This window comes from Hyperoodon ampullatus (assembly GCF_949752795.1).
Source record: "Hyperoodon ampullatus genome assembly, chromosome: 13".
Taxonomy (NCBI): domain Eukaryota; kingdom Metazoa; phylum Chordata; class Mammalia; order Artiodactyla; family Ziphiidae; genus Hyperoodon; species Hyperoodon ampullatus.
In genome coordinates this window covers 52406600-52422169 of record NC_136926.1, presented here as the reverse complement: position 1 = coordinate 52422169, position 15570 = coordinate 52406600, and the positions used below count along the sequence as shown (strand labels likewise).

The window sequence follows — 15570 nt, the reverse complement described above, 5'->3', positions numbered from 1 at the left end:
CAATTTAGAGGCTTCCTGTTGGCATGAGGTGGAGGGAAAGATTAGTCACTACACAAAAATCCTGAGCCACCTCGAACTTAAAGCCTCTGAGGATTCCACCTTGGAGCAGTCTCCTCAGGATGAGCTGCAGTGACAGCCTCTGGTGGTCATTAAGAGGGGCTCCTTCCTTCATTCCCAGCATGGTGGAGACCTCAGGGCTCTGAGGTCTGGACCTCCGACCCTCAGACCAGAGCCTTTCCTTCTCTGCCTCACATCTCCTCAGCCTGAGTCATCAACCACCTTAGTTCGCAGGCTATCATCCTTGGTATTAAATACGTCCAGGATAAACATTTCTATCGTGAATGTGGGAAATCACACCTTGGTACATGTCAGAGATTCAGGTACTATGCAGGCATGAAAGTCAGTGCTGTGCATTTAGGTGAAGACTCTAGTAATATTCCATAGACTAGGAAATCCAGATCTAGCCCCTGGAGTCCAGCTCATTCCTGACAGACTTCCCTGTTCTCAAGAGGACTTTATTATCTCCAAACTGCAACCACATCCCCAGATCTACTTTGGTCCTTGGGAATCAGCCTATACCTCTCCTTGCTGCCACTAAGAATGCAGTCACTTCTGTGACACAGCAAATCTGCAGAACTGACTCCTCCCCTTCATTGCCGCTACCTCCTAGGTTCCCTTGTTTTGGTGACTCCCCAAACCTTCCTGTTTTTCTCGCAGCTGACCAGAGGCATATTTTATAGCTTACTACTAAGCATTTAACATGAACTTTTAGCTTAGAATCATTTCCTCTGATGGTCTAGAAACCATTGTTGTCACCAACGTCAGAAACCCTCATGGCCATGGCCTTTGGAGTCTGGAGCAACAGAGTGAGTGGACAGAGGCTAGAGTGACTCAGATTTTCCCTTGCCCACATCACGGAGACAGGCTAGCCCCTTCAGAAGCCTGCATCAGAAAAGAAGCATTTCATGAAGGTTTTATGAATGAGTCCCTATTCATTATTAATACTTTTTTAATGTAACCTTCCCAACCCATCTTCTTATCCTTATCCCCATTGCTGTACCCATTCTTTACTGGATGGCTAAAATCATTATCAGAAAAGCCAGCAAAGGCAGCTTCCAATGTTTACCTCCTTAGTGGTCTTTTCTTACACATTCCATGGTCTGTACATCAGCTGTTTTATTGCCTTCAGTTATTCCAGTTTTTTAGCAGTCATATGTCCAAGTCTTTGTGTGCCATCCCATGTCCAGCACCCTATATTATAAGGATTCTCTATGATAGATAAGGAAAATACATAGTCTGCCTGTTTCTTGTTTACACCTGAATCACAGAAGCCTGAACCAAGCACGAAGGCTTTCAAGACAGTTTGCTCCATTGAGTAAGAAAAAATGACAAGTAGAGGGGGAGATAGTTTCCATAGTGAAAGCTTATGACAAGAAGGGTAGAAGCAGTCAGTTATATAATCAAAGCTGTTACTCCTTTGGAAAGTATAACCCTTCATTCAAGGGATGGCGGGAGCAAAAACATTTTTAAGTCCTTTGATCTTCAAATAGGGCCCCTACCCTAGAATTCCCAGTTCTCTTTGAGAATCCCCTTTTAAAATTTCCTTTGGTGCTCCGCCCTAACACATGCAGTGGGGACTCTTCACTCATGGCCCCAGCTGTTTGCTTTTTTTTTTTTTTTTTTTTTTTTTTTGCATAAAAGGCTGGTGCTTTGGAGCATGTAGTGCATTGATTCTCTCCTTTTCCACTTTCCATTCAGTTCCTCGGCCCTGGGATCAAATAATAGCTGGGCTTAAGTTAATCAAACAGAAGCCCTTCTGATGACCATGGTAACTAGCTTATTACTCCATGTAATTCTTTTTGTTAACGTTCCCATAGAACATACCATTCCATTGGGCAGCATGGCAATTAACAGCATCTCAAAACTGACTCAACTCAACCAGTCTTCCCTGTACTCACTTCCTAACGCACCAACTCTTGCAGACCTGGAGGACGATACACAAGAAGGTAACTGGAGGGACTTCTGCTTTGAGTTAGAAATCAGCCTGCTTGTTTCCATTTTATAATGTTGAAAATAATAGGAAGACATTGTGGCATTGTTACATGTTCCCCTAAACCCAACCCTTCCCATTTATGGCTTCTCTGAACCATGGGAGTAAGGTTAAAAAAAAAACAAACAAAAAAATCAGCCTATATCTAAAAAGGAAATTTTCATGAAGAAAATGCTAGGGTTGGGATCTTTGTTTCCAGTACCCACTTCAGCCCCTGGCACATAGTAGGCAGTTAATGAATACCTGGTAAGTGAATGAATGTTACAGATTAAACTTCACTCTACATTTCAGTATTGAGAGGTTTCAGGGACCGTGACAGTCTAAATGTAGCTCCCTTCCTCCCTTCAGGCTCTTTGCCACTTCTGATTGAAATGGCTTATAATTCAAATGGCTGCTAAAGCTGTGATCAACTATGTATAAGTGAGGACTTCTTCAGTCAGAACTGTGTTTGGCTGCGTATAACAGACCCCCATTACAATGTTTAAATAGGAATTTATTTTTCTCATAATAAGAAATCTGGAACTAGGCTGGTGTAGCTGCTTGAGAAACTCAATGATAAAGTCTCCCTCTGGATTCCTGGCGCACCAGGCTTTGTGTCTGTTTGGTTTTCATCCTCATGGTTGAAGAATGTGGGCTCTACCTCCAAGCTTCAAGTCTATGTTCCAGGCAGGAAAAAGAAGAGTAAAGGGCAAAATAACTGTCTCTTGGCAGAATATTTTCCTTTTGGTCAGAAAAATAATAGTTTTCCCAGAAGCCCCTCCCAATAACCATTGGCCAGAATAGAGTCAAAAGGTTACCCATAATGCAAGGGAATTTGAGGAGATAAGTATTTTTAGCTGTGTAGTATTGCCTCAACAAACAGAACTGGAGTTTTAAAAAGGGAGAATGAATATTCAGTAGGCAACTAGTGTCTCCAATACTAATGCCTTGGAGTGCATTGAAGTTCTGACAGAGAGAACTGATGCAAGGCTTTCTCCTTCAACTGGGCAAGCAGCTGGACAATAGGAGGAGGAGTCCAAGAGCTGAGCCTGGAAAGTGTTGCACCCTGGGAAGAGTTTGTCACTCAGAAATGTGTGGAATCCTCAAGGATGGGAAAAAGGTCACATTTGCTTCCTATGTGTATACAGGGGCTCTCTAACCCCTAAAAGGCAAAGGAGTTGTTAAATAAGTAGAATGGGTGTACCCTGCTTTTGAAGCTGGTAGATAAAGGTAGACTAGATGATAGGATTTCAAGGGACCTCAGCAAAGGACTGAGCTAGGGGTAGAGACTACACTGTCCTATATACTGATGGGGATAAGAACCATGTGGGCTTCTGGCACCTTCTGAGTTTATGCTTTTTAGGATAGTCCAACAATTAGACCTAAGTTTCATTAAACTTAAGTAGAAAAATGCTGACTTTTCTCAGGGGACTCAGCAGTTAGAAAGAGGACAATCAGGAAGCAATATCAGAATACACAACCAGAGAAATAACACTGCTAGAGGACACAGATGAAAACCTAAATAAAAACAAGAACACTTAAGGGCATTTAAGACAGCACAAAGACTTCCTATAGAAAAATTAAAATTTCTTGACTAAACAACTGACTAGATGAATTGAAGACGAGTATAAATATTGAGACCTGAGTTAGTAGCCTGAAAAAGCAAGTGCAAGAAATATCTAAAAGGACAGATAAATAAATTTTAAAAGGAGAAATGAGTGAAAAGGTGGAGGTTGAGAGAAATAGAAAATACATCCAGGTGACCTTCCATTGGAATTATAGCTGCTCAAAAAGAGAAAAAAAGCTGGAAAGGGAATAATAAATAAACAGTAATAAATGAAAACTTTTATTCAATCTGCAGATTGAAAGGGCTCTCCTAGACTCAAATTGAATTCAGGAGAAAACAGACACCTAGGCATTACATGTTGCAGAAAAAATCACAAGCTTCTAGGCAAAAATAACAAATTACTTGTGAAGAGAGAATAATCAGACTGACATCAGACTTCTCACCTGCAACAGTGGAAACTAGAAGGCAGTAAAAAAACATAAACAGGTTACTGAGATAAAAAGAGTGAAAATCAAGAGTCCTGTATATACAGATGAAACATACCTCTCAGGTTATTAAAAGAATATTAAAGGATGTGTAAAACTTCAAGAACATAAATACTCCAACCAAAAGACAGATGAAACGGAATGGAGATCTCAAGATGCAGATATATAAAGAGGAAAGGAAACAAGAGATTAGTGAACCTCCTATGAAAGAGAAAGACTAAATTAAATCTTAATATCCAGGAATGTATACAACTTTTACATAAGAACTCTTGGAAAAGAGGGGACATAGTGCACAGAATATGTTTAAACGTATACTCTCAGCTAAACCTAACAGAAAGGAGAGAGGCAAGATATAAGAGCTTTATGGGTTAAATTGTGTCCCTTCCCCCCCAGAAATATTCATATGTTGAAGTCCTAATCTCACTACCTCAGACTGTGACCTTATTTGGAAATAGGGACATTATAGATGTAAGTAGGTAAGATGAGGTCATACTGGAGTTGGGCGGAGCCCTAATCCAATATGACTGACAACCTTTTAAAAGGGGAAATTTGGAGATACAGATATAAAAGAAAGCCATGTGACGATGAAGACAGCGATGGGGTGGTACTTTTACATACCAAGGAAAGCTAAAAGTTGCAAGCAAACCACCAGGAGCTAGGGGAGAGGCATAGAACAGATTCTTCTCCACAGCCCTCAAAAGGAACCAACCTTGACCTTGGATCTGTGGCCTCCAGAAGCGTGAGATAACAAATTTCTGCTATTCAAGCCATTCAGTTCGTGGTACTTTGCTACAGTAGCCCTAGCAACTAATACAAAGAATGTTCCAGAGAGTCCTTTTAAAAGAAAACATAGGACAAAGAGGAAAGGAAGTAGAAAGTGGGAGCCCTCATCCTACTCTAGGAAAGAAATAGTATGCCTTGTTGGGGGAAACAGAGTGTCTTGGTGTATTGGTTTTCTATTCATGTATAACAGATTACCAAAACTTTATCGGCTTGAAACACTACAAATTTATTATCTAACAGTTTTCATGAGTCAGAAATTCAGCTACAGATTAGTAGAGTCTTCTGCTTAGGATCTTATCAGGCTAAAAACAAGGTGTCAGCTGGTGCTGTGATCTCATCTGAGGCATAGGGGCCTCTTCCAAGCTCACTGGTGGTTGACCTTATTCAGTTTCTTGCAGTTGTGGGACTAAGTCCTTGTTTTCTTGTTGCCTGTTGGCCAGGGCTCACTCTTGGCTCACTTAGGCTGCCCTCAGATTCTAGCCACAAGACCCTCTCACAATATGGCCACTTGCTTCTCAGCCAGCAGGAATATTTCTCTCCAGTCTGCTACAACAGAGTCTCATAATGTTACCTAATCAAGGGAATGACTACTCCATCATATTATAGGTCCTGACCACACTCACGGGAGGAGGTTGTACAGGTGTGTATACACACAAGCATGAATCTTGGGGGCCATCTTAGAATTCTGCATACCACATTTGGTTAGAGAAACAATGGCATATTATTTTCAAGTAAGGGTAGAATCATATGGATCCAGTCATGCAAATACATAACAAAAAGGAAGATAACCATTAAAGGAATAAAAAATTACTTTAGAATCTCTAACCTAATAAAGGGAATGTTGAATCACATGAGTAAAAATAAGAAAAAGGGAAAAGAAACAACATTATAAAATAAGCAACAAAACATTAAGAGGAATAAAATAAAACAGATAAATCATTATGTTAAGTGTTCTGGGATTGAATTTCCCTTTTGAAAAGCAGAAACTATCAGATTGATATAAAAAGCAAAGCTCATCTATATGTTATTTTCAGGAGCATACTTAAACTGATGAAGAGGCCTCCTGGTAATGGCAGATAGGTAACTCAGAGCAGTCTTCCTGCTGAAGACAACTGAAAAGTCAGGGAACATATAAAAATCATCAAAGAAGAGCTAATAAGATGATGAGATAGCACCAGATCAACATCCAGAAGAAGACAGAAATCCAGGGAAGAGGCTCAATGTTTAGGGTTGCTTTTGCCTAGGATACATTGTCCTTTTCAAAAGAGGCAATGAGGCTACTGAAAAGCTGAGAATTTGACCCATATGTCAGACTAGAAGAATAAAATGGAGTCCAGAACCTACAAAAGATGGCACCCATAAAAACTACCCTACTCTTTTGGTTAGCACCGTGAGGAGCTATATACTCTAGGAGATAGAATGAACCAGAAATAACCACTCTTCACATGGATCGAAGCCCAAGTATAAGTCACCTGTGCATCCCAGAAAACGTTAATCCCAAAATTGGACTAATTTGATTCCAGATTACTAATCTCCTCAGGGGCCTGGCAGAAAAAAACAGAAATTCACTCCAGAGAAATGTACTAAAATTGACTGTGTTAATGGTAGCACAGCTCTAAGTATACTAAAAACCATTAAATTGTACACTTTAAGTGAATGGTATGGTAGATGAATTATATCTCAGTATAAAACTCATATAAAAATAAAATTCTTCCCTAGAGGAAGAAAACATTATCCTAGACCTCATTGTTTTTATAAATATTTTTTTCAAAAATAATCCTACTAAAAAAGAACCAGGCACATGAAGAAACACAACACCATGAACAAGAACCAGTACAAATAACAGGTAACAGAAAGATATCCACTGTTATTCCTGAGGGTGAAATTATTAGGCACAGACTGTAGGACAGTGTGCTAATGTGCACATGGAGATAAAACCAAGCTAAAAATTCAGTAAAGCACTAATAAGAGTGACATTGTAGATCTAACCTTATGATTCTGGCCATATGGCATACTACCTTTTACCAGATCAGGACTTGTGCAGATAATACTCTAAACTCTGGGGAAACTTTTTAAATAATTACCTAAAAGGACTGGAGAGTAACCAAAAATAAGCAGAAACTGGAGTGGCATCTACAAATGGCAGAAGGGAACCACACTGAATGATTTTCCTATTTTTATAACTTTTCACCTGAGGGCAGACCCCAGTCAGCATCAGTCAAGGCTGCTAAAACTTGGTGGGAGCCTACAGTCTGGACTTTTGATTTCATCCAAGATGGAATAGTAGAGGCCAGATTTATCTTCCCACCTGGAACAACAGAAAAAAACAAAAACAGACAAAATATATAAAACAATGGATGTTGTCAAGATACTGACCATCATACAGGGAAGAACGATGAGCTCTGAATGATGGGAAGCAAATGAGGTGAACCCTAGCTTATTATCTGAAAGTTTCCAGTTGACAGCATAGAGAAGGGAACCCAAGGAGAACCTGTTGTACCTGTTAATTGAGAAGACATAACTAAGAGCCCAGCTGGATGAAGACAGGTAGAGTTCACAGGACTGAGTAACAGAGAGGAATGAGCTGCATAGAGAGAGAACTGCAGAGATCTGCAGAGTGTCCTCCTCAAGTATTCAGGAAAGAACTGATGAGCACACACATGTGAAGATACTGCCCAAGGCCAGGGACAAAACCACCCAAGAAGATTAGAGGGAACAATTCCTGGTACTCACACTGTACCAGGAATAGTGTCCGTTTCTACCAGCCAGGCTGAAACACCTCATGGCTTACATAGAATTAGGTAGAGTACTCAGAAGGGTCCTGCCTCAGTAATGGGGAAAAAATTAGCCCTAGGTTAAATGCTGCCTTGGGTTCTGCCTGTCAAATACTAAGCACAAGACCTGAAAGTATCTGTTTTCGAGTAATTTAACTGTGTCACAGAACAAAGCTCAACAATATTTATAGCAATATAAAAATAGCAAGCACTCAACAATGCAAAATTAACAATTTCTGGCATCCAATCAAAGATTACCAGGTATGCAAAAAAGCAGGAAAAAAATGACCATAATGAGAAGAAAAATGAATTGAAACAAATCCAGAATTAAGATACAGTTTAGAATTAGCAGATACAGACTTTATAACAGTCATTACTATATTCTATATGTCCAAAAACTTAGTACAGACATGGAAGATAGGAGAAAACAAATCCAAACTTAACTTTTAGAGATGAAACTAGTTTCTGAGATGAAAAATACACTGGATGGGACTAACAATAGTTTAGATATTGCCAAAGAAAAGACTGGAGAACTTAAAGACATAACAATAGACAATCCAAAATAACACAGAAAGAAAATAAAAAATTATTTTAATCAAAAGAGCATCAGTGAACTGAGGGACAACAAATGGTATAATGTATGTATAATTGGAGTCCCTGAAGAGAGGGGGATGGACCAGGAAATACTATTTGAAGAAATAGTGGCTCAAAACTGTACCAGTTACTTGGAAACTTAAACCATATCTAAGAAGCTTACCAAGCCAGGAAGAAGAAACGTGAAGAAACAATACTAGGAAACATAATCAAATTGCTCAAAATCAGGGATAAAGAGAAAATCTTAAAAGCAGTCAACGGGAAAAGACAATTCCATACAAAGGAGCAAAGATAAGGACAATAGCATATTTCTCATTGGAAACAATTCAATCAAGATAAAATACTCAGGGAAGGGGGAGGGATAAATTGGGAGATTGGGATTGACATATACATACTACTATATATAAAATAGATAACTAATAAGGACCGACTATATAGCCCAGGAAACTCTACTCAATACTCTGTAATGACCTATACAGGAAAAGAATCTAAAAAAGAGTGGATATATGTATAACTGATTCACTTTGCTGTACACCTGAAACTAACACAACATTGTAAATCAACTATCCTCCAATAAAAAGAAAGAAAGAAAGAAACAATCAGAGGAAAATCATGCTGTTAGACCGGAATAAAAAATAAATACATTAAAAATTAAAAAATAAAATATTCTTTAAGCAAATTCATTTGATTAAAAAATAGTTAAAATACTCAAAGGAAAAAACTGTCAACCTAGAATTCTATACCCCATGAAAATATCTTTCAAAAACAAAGGCCTTTTCGAAAAGCAGTCTGGCAATGTCCATTCTATAATACTTCAGGGTGTCTAGCCATATAACAAAAGCACCAGAACAAAGGGACAGGTACAGAGATGATTACTGTAGCATTTGTAGCAGAATAATATTAGCCCCCTATCAGTAGGTGGCTGACAGGATAAATTAGGGTGCATCCACTCCCACAGACTGTCAGGCAGCCATTAAAAAGAATGCATTAGAGTTACAACCCTTAGAGGGCTTTCCACATGGTATTATTGTATAGAAAGTAAGATTCAGGTAACATGTGTGGTATCCCATTTTTATATAGTAAATGATCTCACAAAATTTAAATGTATACCTATATGTCTGCCTAGGACCATATGAGATGAAGAATATGAAGGTATAACCACCAGGGGAGGGTAAAACCATGTTAAAGAAAGACAAAAAAAAAACACAAAAAAAGCCGCCTTATTTAGAAATGTAAATATTTATGCATTTATGTAAAATTATATGTATGGGTATATGTGTAAATCAAAAATATTATTTTTATATACTCTGTTTTATCCAATCTCTCCTAGGTTTGTTAAACTCTTTCCACCCCAGTCACTAATGCTAATCATTATTGCATAATTGCTGTAATGAAAGAAGCAGGAGAGAAGGTTTCTGATGCTTGCTTTTCTAAGAATTTATCTTTTTTTCTGTTACATCATGGTATTTCATTTCTAGGTAGGTATTTCTAACAGAGCCAGACTTAGCATTAATTATAATGTTATAATTAGAATAGAAATAAACATAAAATGCCACAAATATACATTTTAGACAGAGGAAAAAGGATTCTAATAAAAAGATCATGAAGTGCTATAAACAAGGGGAAAGCATGTATCTGGGGAAAAAGAAAAAAGTTGTTCAGATTACTCTGACTTATGTAGTCCCACTCCCAAGAAGTTCAGTTTGTTGTCCTCATGCCCCCTTCCCCAGATTCCATGACACTCTATTGGTGGTAGGGGAGCCCAGACAGAGGCTTAGACCATGAATAAGACCCAGGGCATTTAGAGTATAGAATACATTTGGTCCACATTTGAAAATAATAGTTAAGAATATGTTTGAGATAAGGCTTTTTTTCCCTCTGTTTCTTTCATCCAAGCAAAGCTGTATGAATAAGTATGTTTGAGCTGAGTGTGTTTGAACATTACCATTAACTTCTGGGTTTGCAGCTAGTGAGAACCAGCCAGAGAAGCCTCACTTTGATTCTCGCAGTGTAATATTTGAGCTGGATCCTTGCAACGGAAATGGGAAGGTTTGCCTTGTCTACAAAAGAGGGAAACCAGGTAAGAATCATGGCAGGCATGGTCCTGTAGTTTGGGAATGGCCTTGGCTGACCTTGCTCTCCAGCCATCACACAAAAGGCATGCTCTTCCCCGACCTCCTGAGGTGCTGCTGGGTCTCTTGTAGATGCCAAGACCCAGAAAACCCCTTTGGTCCTCTCTGAGCATCCCCCTCCAGGCCAATTACTAGAGTCTTTTTAAGCTATTGTCATTTGTGTCACTTGTGAGTTACTGCAAAATAATAAGATTAGGATAATAAGTGAATAAAAGCTAAAAGAAATAGTCATTCTTTTTATAACTCCTCCAGCAGGCTCATGCATTAGAAAAGCATCCAGGAAAAACATTGTCTTTCTTTTACACGTATTTATGTAAGCCAATTAACAGCAATAAAAATCTGAATTACTAGACCTCAAACTAAGATCCCAGATGGGAAATCAAGAGAAGGCTCTGGCTTCTTGAGCAGTGGGCACCACCTGGCCCCCTAACAGCAATTCAGTCCCTAGGAACTACAGAGTTGGACAAGGTTCAGCCCTCTTCAAGTAGCTTTCTGCCTGCAAAGGGTGAGAAGACACACCAGGGTTTACCTCTGGGGGAAAGGAGAGATCATCTCCAGCTGGAGGAGTCTTTGTGACGTAGCCTTTGAGCTGCATCTTTTTTTTTTTTTTAATATTTATTTATTTATCTATTTGGTTGCACCGGGTCTTAGTTGCAGCATGTGGGGCCACAACTAAAGAGCCTATGTGCCACAACTAAGGAGCCAGTGAGCCGCAACTAATGAGCTGCATCTTGAAGTACAGGTCTGAATGAGATATGGGGGGTGTGGGGTGGGGGGCAAACGGGGGCATCCAAGCAAAGGGATATAGGTAAAAGCCATGCCATGGGAGAATGCACCTGATTTGGGGGGAATGACAATTCCACTTCATTGGCCACATGGTTCATCTTGTGGATGAGAAGGAGGTGACACCAGAAGCCCTGTGATTCCCTTTCATGCCGAGTTTTGAAAGCCAGGTGAAGGAGTTTTGAGGTTACGTGGAAGTAGGTGGGGAGTCAAGGTTATTTAGCAGAAGTATGGCAGGATTCAAATGAAAATGTGACCACCAGTAGAAATGGAAGTGGAAGGTACTGGAGGATGGAGGCCACTTAGGGAGATGTTAGAGCCATTAGACAGGAGATGAAATAGGAGAGGAGATGAACTAGGAGTACTAAGAATGGACGGTCAGAAGCAAGCGTGAGGCAGGAGCTGGTACAATAGTGCCTGCTTCAGCTCAGCCAGCACATCACACAGCCGCACAGGCAGGAGTCCCAGGAGAGGAAGCTGGTCTGGGCTCCTCCGTGGTGGTTTCTCACAGCACTTCTAATTCCTGACAGACCTCCTGAGAAAGCCAGAACTATTCAGACAGAGGGTCTCTCCATCAGGAAGGCTGAGACCACAGTATGTACCTCCTGGAGGAGGGGGAGTGTTGAGTCCACACAAGAAAGGAGTGCTGCTTAGATAGTCTGAATGCACAGATGGCCAAAGCCCAGCAGATAGATCAGTCGACTGACTGACCAAGAATTTGTAAAAGAATATAAAGAAGCCAGTAACAGTGGCCACTGAAGAATAGAACTGGGAGGTTGGAAGGGAAAAAAGGGAACTTTTACTTATAGTTTACATTCCTTCTACTATTGAAATATGTTTTAACCATGAGTAGATGTTGACTTTATAGATAAAAGGAAAAAAGTGTTAAGCCATCCCTTCCTTTATGTCCTTTGTCTGCTATTTCAGCATTAGCACAAGACACTGAGATCTGGTTCCTGGACAGAGCATTATACTGGCATTTTCTCACAGATACCTTTACTGCCTATTATCGCCTGCTTATCACCCACCTGGGCCTGCCCCAGTGGCAGTATGCTTTCACCAGCTATGGCATTAGCCCACAAGCCAAGGTAAGGGGGGACCACCTGTCATCTCAAACTATAGAATGTATCAGAATCTTCTGAGGAAATGCGTAAATTGCAGATTCCCAGCTTCCTCATCTGATGCAGGATATCTGGGGTTGAGCCCAGGAGCCTGTATGTTCAATAAGCACGGCAGATGCTTCCAATTTAGGTGGACAACCTCACTTTATACTAATCTAGTTAAGTGGTTCCCAAACTTGGCTGATCCTCAGAATCACCTGGGGAGTTTTTACTTCTAATGAAAAGGGGTTGGTGGTGGGCAGAGATTAGGTTTGATCATTCATTTTGGATAGGCAGTACATGCATACAGGAACAGTGAAAAATCAGTCTCTTATTCACTGGTTTTCCAGCTTCCCCATCCACTTCCCCACAGGCAGCCACTGTTAGTTTCTCTTGTGCCCTCACTGAGATACTGTATTGGATAGAAAGCATGCATGCATACAGTTTTTGGTTCCTTTTTTCTAAATCACAAGTGCGATATACTATTCACATTGTTCTGCACCTTCTTTTCACTTAACTACATGTTGGAGCTCATTCCCTATCAATATATAGAGAGCTGTCTTTTTCAATGATATAGAGTATTTCAAAGTATGGATGTGCCTCATTTATATTATAGATCCAGACACCATTTTAAACATACAGATGTCAGGTAATGCTGATATACTGCCTGATTTGAGAACACCAGGTGTGGCTAGAAGAACTTTTGACTGGGTGGCAAAAAAATGAGGGACTCGATGAATGTATTCATTGAGTGGACCTCACTTTCCTCAAATGTCACATGACAGTGACATACATCCAGGCAACATAGTGGGTGGTTGTGATCAATGAAAATAAATGTAGATGCCCTTTGCCCTCAGCTGCCCAGAAAGCCTGTAGGGAAGACAGCAGGCAGCTTCCCTCAGTAGAGGCCTGCTCTGGCCTCTGTCTGCTCCTTCCCTGTGGGAAGGATGCTACCAAGTCCACCTGATGGGCAGTGGCTGGTTTGGAGGCAGAACAATTAGAAGGACACTGTACCCTGATGATTTGGGACCTAGCATACCAGGCTCAGTGCACACTAGGTTAGAAGGAAGCACATTTACTCAGATTCTTAGTCCTCATGTTTAAAGGTTATGAGACCCCATAAAGCAATGTGTGTCTTCCCTTTTACCTAAAGGAAGTGCTAATAGATTTTAGAGGCAGTTTTTCCTAAAGTCTTTTACTCTGCCTCATCTCCCCAGCTCTCTACCCCTGTATCTCCCCTAAAGAACATAAACACATGCTCTTCTCCTTTTGAATTGTGACCCTCTCTCCTAATTCTGCCTTACAGCAATGGTTCAACATGTATAAACCCATCACCTACAACACGAACCTACTCACGGAAGAGACTGACTCCTTTGTGAACAAGCTGGATCCCAGCAAAGTGTTCAAGAGCAAGAACAAGACCTTAATCCCCAAAAAGAAAGGGTCTCTTCAGCCTGCAGGTGGCCAGAAAGGGCCTGCAGGTCCTCCTTCCACCTCTAAATCCTCCTCTGGCTCTGGAAACCCTGTGCGAAAATGAGCGCCCCACCTCCAGCTCCCTGCCAGCCCCACAGTGACGATTTCCATGCACAGATGCCTCAGGCACGGCCCAAGCCTCAGATTCTGTGTGTGGAACCATAATCCTCTCCCCATCTGAGTAACAAAATCCTAGGCCCTTTTTACTGCCATTGGCTTGAGCCAGGAGTTGGAAGGGCATACTCAGGTCTCCCCAAGAATCCTTCCCTCATACCCCTTACAGCAGGTTGTGCCACCTACTGATTCTGGAAGCTGTGGCGAATATAAGGTGTTGTGTAAGTGACTAAGTAGATCTGTTAAGAGCTTTCTTCTCTTTCTACTCCAACCCCCTACCCCTCAGCAGTAATTAGAGAAGTCCACCATAGAAACCACTGGTTTTGACCTATGAGGCATTAGAACTATGCTGCTCAATTGGTAGCCACTTTTTAAAGCAGCTAAATTTAAGCCATGTTAAAAATTCAGTTCCTCGGTTATATTAGCCACAATGGGAGTATCATGTGGCTAGTGGATTCTGTATTAGCACAGAGATGATCAAACATTTCTATCATCACAGAAAGTTCTATTGGGCAGCACTGCATTAGAATACTTTTGCATTACCCATCCTCAGATCAGTTAATTTTTGTTAGAGAATATTGATACCTTAATTTGATGGGTTATAATGTTCCATGAAAAACCTTGAATATACATTTTTATGTTCTTTATATCCTTCACCACAAACAGATCTTGCTTTGCTCATTTTCAGTTTCCTATAGTTTCTCATGTTCATCAGTTTCCTATAAAGCTTCTTGTTTCCAGTTTTGTGATGTGATGTTTGCACATTTGCCAAAATTATCTTTCTCACTTTTTTTAAAAAGAAGAGGTGATTCTGCTGTACCATTAAAACCAAAACAAAATAAACCTTCCAAGCATTGCTTTGCCAGGACTCTTCATGCAGAGTTTTGATGAAATCAGTCACTGTTGACAAGAGCCTCCACCTGCTCTGCCTGCTCACAACTGCTCAGCAATTCATGGGGTAGCAGAAAAGGATAGAGAGGAACCAAGTTGTCAAGGATAATAGCTGAGGTTTAGTCTTCCAGAAGCATTTTTCTGCCAAAACTCATCAAAGGGAGAACCAGCAGTGCCAGATAAGAGATGTCAGCACTTGGCTGCTTCCCCAAGTCAGGGTTAGAAGGAGACTAAGAAGTTGTGTCATCTTCCACCTTGGCAGGTGTCCTTCCTCTAGAGATCATGGAGCCCCTGAATTATTTCTTAAGTCCTGGTCCAGCTCTGGATTTCATAAATGAAGCACCAGAGGAGCCACGAAACAATGGCGGCCTTCAAATCAGTGACAATCAGGTGGAATCCCCAAAGGGCTGTAGACAGAAGGGGGTTCCAACAAGGAAAGGTTTGAGACCTCCCTCAGGAGGAGCCGAGCACTCAAGAGCAGGAATGGCTACCCAATATGTAGGACCCAGTGCAGAATGAAAATGTGGGGCCTTTTGTCCAAAACTCAGATGATAAACAGTACCATTAAAAGTACTAAAGGGAGTAGCAATTCTCATGTTAGACAAAATAGACTTTAAAATAAAGACTATTACAAGAGACAAAGAAGGCCACTACATAATGATCAAGGGATAAATCCAGGAAGAAGATATAACAATTGTAAATATTTATGCACCCAATATAGGAGCACCTCAATGCATAAGGAAAATGCTAACAGCCATAAAAGGGGAAATCGACAGCAGCACAATAACAGTAGGGGACTTTAACACCCCACTTTCACCAATGGACAGATAATCCAAAATTAAAAT

The 15570-nt window shown here is 40.5% G+C and overlaps 1 protein-coding gene across 2 annotated transcripts in view; it reads left to right on the top strand.

Moving 5' to 3' along the window:
* Positions 1 to 13784, top strand: part of TPGS2 (tubulin polyglutamylase complex subunit 2) — a gene marked incomplete at both ends in the record, with an annotated part of 55488 nt that extends 41704 nt beyond the window's left edge. The window contains 4 exons of one of the 2 annotated variants that reach the window (XM_079717456.1): positions 1878 to 2006; positions 10199 to 10312; positions 12075 to 12235; positions 13554 to 13784. In XM_079717456.1, coding sequence (XP_079573582.1) covers positions 1878 to 2006; positions 10199 to 10312; positions 12075 to 12235; positions 13554 to 13784 — 635 coding nt within the window. The remainder of the gene's footprint in view (positions 1 to 1877; positions 2007 to 10198; positions 10313 to 12074; positions 12236 to 13553) is intronic. The other variant, XM_079717457.1, reaches the window with a different exon arrangement.
* Between the last annotated feature and the right edge of the window lie 1786 nt (positions 13785 to 15570).